Below are 3,063 nucleotides of genomic sequence, written 5' to 3' on the forward strand. Positions count from 1 at the left end.
CCCGAGACAAGGCTTGGCTCTATTACCCAGACTGGAGTGCAGTGGCATGATTTCAGCTCACTGCAACCTTTGCTACCCAGGCTCAAACCATTCTCCCACCTTAGCCTCCCAAGTAGCTGGGACTATAGGTGTGTACCTCCGCACTTGGCTGATTTTTTGTATTTGAGTTGGGGTTTCACCATGTCGCCCAGGCTGGTCTTGAATAATCTGCCAGCTTTGGCCTCCCAAAATGCTGGAATTATAGATGTGAGCCAGTACTGAGCCAGGCTGTAATTTATTAATTCTCCCTCTGATTTGCATTTTAAAAGTTATGATAGAAATGCATGGCTTTTTTTCTTTTTTTTATTTGAGACAGAGTCTCACTCTGTTGCCCAGGCTGGAGTGCAATGGTGCAGTCTTGGCTTACTGCAACTCTGCCTTCCGGGTTCAAACAATTCTCCTGCCTCAGCCTCCTGAGTAGCTGGGATTATAGGTGCCCACCACCATGCCTGGCTAATTTTTGTATTTTTAGTAGAGATGGGGTTTCACCATGTTGGTCAGGCTAGTCTTGAACTCCTGACCTTGTGATCTGCCTGCCTCGGCCTCTCAAAGTGCTGGGATTACAGGTGTGAGCCACCATGGCCAGCTACAAATGTATGTTTTTTACTAAGACATTCAAACCCACAGCTGTAACAATCTTTCATCCTAGTTCTATTGCTACCAACTACCTAAAATTATTGCTATGTGTAATTCTGTGTGTAAAAACAAGTTTTCACAAAAATGGGATCAAACTATAATAGTTTGGTAAGTTGCCTTCATCATTTAATGATGTATTATGGACATTCCATGTCAAAGTTTATGCCCTACATTTTTTTTCTTTTCTTTTTTGAGACAGGGTCTTGCTCTGTCTGCCAGGCTGGAGTGCAGTAGCACAATCTTAGCTCACTGCAGCCTTGACTTCCTAGGCTCAAGCAATCCTCTCACCCGGGCCTCCTAAGTAGCTGGTACTACAGGAGTAAGCCACCATGTCTGGCTAATTTTGTTTATTTTTCTATAATGAAGAGGTCTCACTGTGTTGCCCAGGCTGGTCTCAAGTGATCCTCTTGCCTTGGCCTCCCAAAGTGCTGGGATTACAGGCTTGAGCCACCGCACCCAGCAAGTGCTGGGATTATAGGTGGGAGAGCCATTGCACCCAGCCTACATTTTTTTTTTAACAGATATGTAATATTCTCCTTTATTTCTATTTATTTATTTTTCAGAAACAGGGTATCCCTCTGTCACCCAGGCTAGAGTGCAATGGTGTATCATACCTCATTTCAGCCTCCAACTCTTGGGCCCAAGTGATCCTCCCGCCTCAGCCTTCCAAGTAACTAGGACTATTTTGATTGTTTTTTGAGACAAGGTCTCATTATGTCATCCAAGCTGGTCTTGAAATCCTGGCCTCAACTGATCCTCCTGCCTTGGCTTTTCAAAGTACTGGGATTATAGGCATGATCCACTGTGCCCAGGCAATATTTTTTTTTCTGTAGAGACGAGGTCTCTCTGTGACCCAGGCTTATTTCATACTCTTTTTAACCAGTATCCCTACTGATGGATAAACCATTAGGCTGTTCCCAATTTTTTGAATGCTACAATTAATATCTACAGAGCTATATCTTCTTTGTTTTGCATTTCTACAAGTATTTCTGTAGGACAGTTGCTAGAAACAAACGCCAAGTCAGAGCTTCTGCTTCTTCACCATTCTGGGATTCCTCCTGAACTAATCACTATGTTTTGCATATTTTTGACTGCCCAGCACCTACCATGTCTGGCACAAAATACAGATGCAGTAAAGGTCTTTGTTTGCACTGAACAATTTCCATTTTGCTTACTTCTTTCTGGGCTTTGGGCATATTCAAATGTTGCCGACATAGCTGGTATCCTCTTGTACATGCAGTATATATTTTTTCTTTTTTTTGAGACGGAGTGTTGCTCTTGTTGCCCAGGCTGGAGTACAATGGTGCGATCTTGGCTCACGGCAACCTCCGCCTCCTGGGTTCAAGTGATTCTCCTGCCTCAGCCTCCCAAGTAGCTAGGATTACGGGAATGCGCCACCACGCCCAGCTAACTTTGTATTTTTAGTGGAGACAGGGTTTCTCCATGTTGGTCAGGCTGGTCTTGAACTCCCCACCTCAGGTGATCTGCCCGCCTCAGCCTCCCAAAATGCTGGGATTACTGGCATAAGCCACTGTGCCTGGTCCTGGGGACTCATTTCTTCATCCACATGTTAAGATGGGCACAATTGGCTCTCTCTCAGATCCTGTCCAATTTGAAGTCTCTATGATTCTTTGGGCTCTGATTCAATTTCCTTATTTAGGTGCTCCTATGACCACTGACTGAGATTTGCTAAGTGGCAGCCAGTCAAGATTAATTCTATGGTCTCTCAATAGGTCAGAACTAAGGACTTACAGGGATCAAAGCTGAGACCTCTGGCTTTCTGATTGGCACCATGTTCTAATTCGCTGAGCTAAATGGCCTTGAGAAGAACAACCAACATTATTTACATGACATAAAAAAGAACTGTAAGTTTATACTCCTATTCATATTTTGTTTTCCCTAAACAAACTCTAAGCTTTCTCTCATAGCAACTGTCAGAAATTCATGATTAAATAAAATTGATGAGAAAACAAAGTTTAAAAGTTGGCCAAACTTACACTTATTGGTAATCTGAGCAAGCCGTGCCTTCTCAGAGGAGAACGTTTCATCTAAGTCAAATAGCTCCAGAGGAGGTGGTGGTAACTCCCGGAAACTGGGAGGAAAAACCTAAAAGGAAATAAAGTCATCATTCAGAAATAAGTGGGATAATGTAAAGGACATAAAGTCTCTTAAGATTAAGAGCTTTAGCCGGGCGCGGTGGCTCAAGCCTGTAATCCCAGCACTTTGGGAGGCTGAGGCGGGTGGATCACGAGGTCAAGAGATCGAGACCATCCTGGTCAACATGGTGAAACCCCGTTTCTACTAAAAATACAAAAAAAAAATTAGCTGGGCTTGGTGGCGCGTGCCTGTAATCCCAGCTACTCAGGAGGCTGAGGCAGGAGAATTGCC

The 3,063-nt window shown here is 43.9% G+C and overlaps 1 protein-coding gene across 4 annotated transcripts in view; it reads right to left on the reverse strand.

Moving 5' to 3' along the window:
* Positions 1-3,063, reverse strand: part of IFT52 (intraflagellar transport 52) — a 57,404-nt gene that overhangs the window by 5,386 nt on the left and 48,955 nt on the right. For all 4 annotated transcript variants that reach the window (XM_037743352.1, XM_017542222.2, XM_017542224.1 and 1 more), the window contains one exon: positions 2,673-2,781. In XM_037743352.1, coding sequence (XP_037599280.1) covers positions 2,673-2,781 — 109 coding nt within the window. The remainder of the gene's footprint in view (positions 1-2,672; positions 2,782-3,063) is intronic.

The sequence above is a fragment of the Cebus imitator genome, unplaced genomic scaffold, assembly GCF_001604975.1.
Source record: "Cebus imitator isolate Cc_AM_T3 unplaced genomic scaffold, Cebus_imitator-1.0 Scaffold141, whole genome shotgun sequence".
Taxonomy (NCBI): Eukaryota; Metazoa; Chordata; class Mammalia; order Primates; family Cebidae; genus Cebus; species Cebus imitator.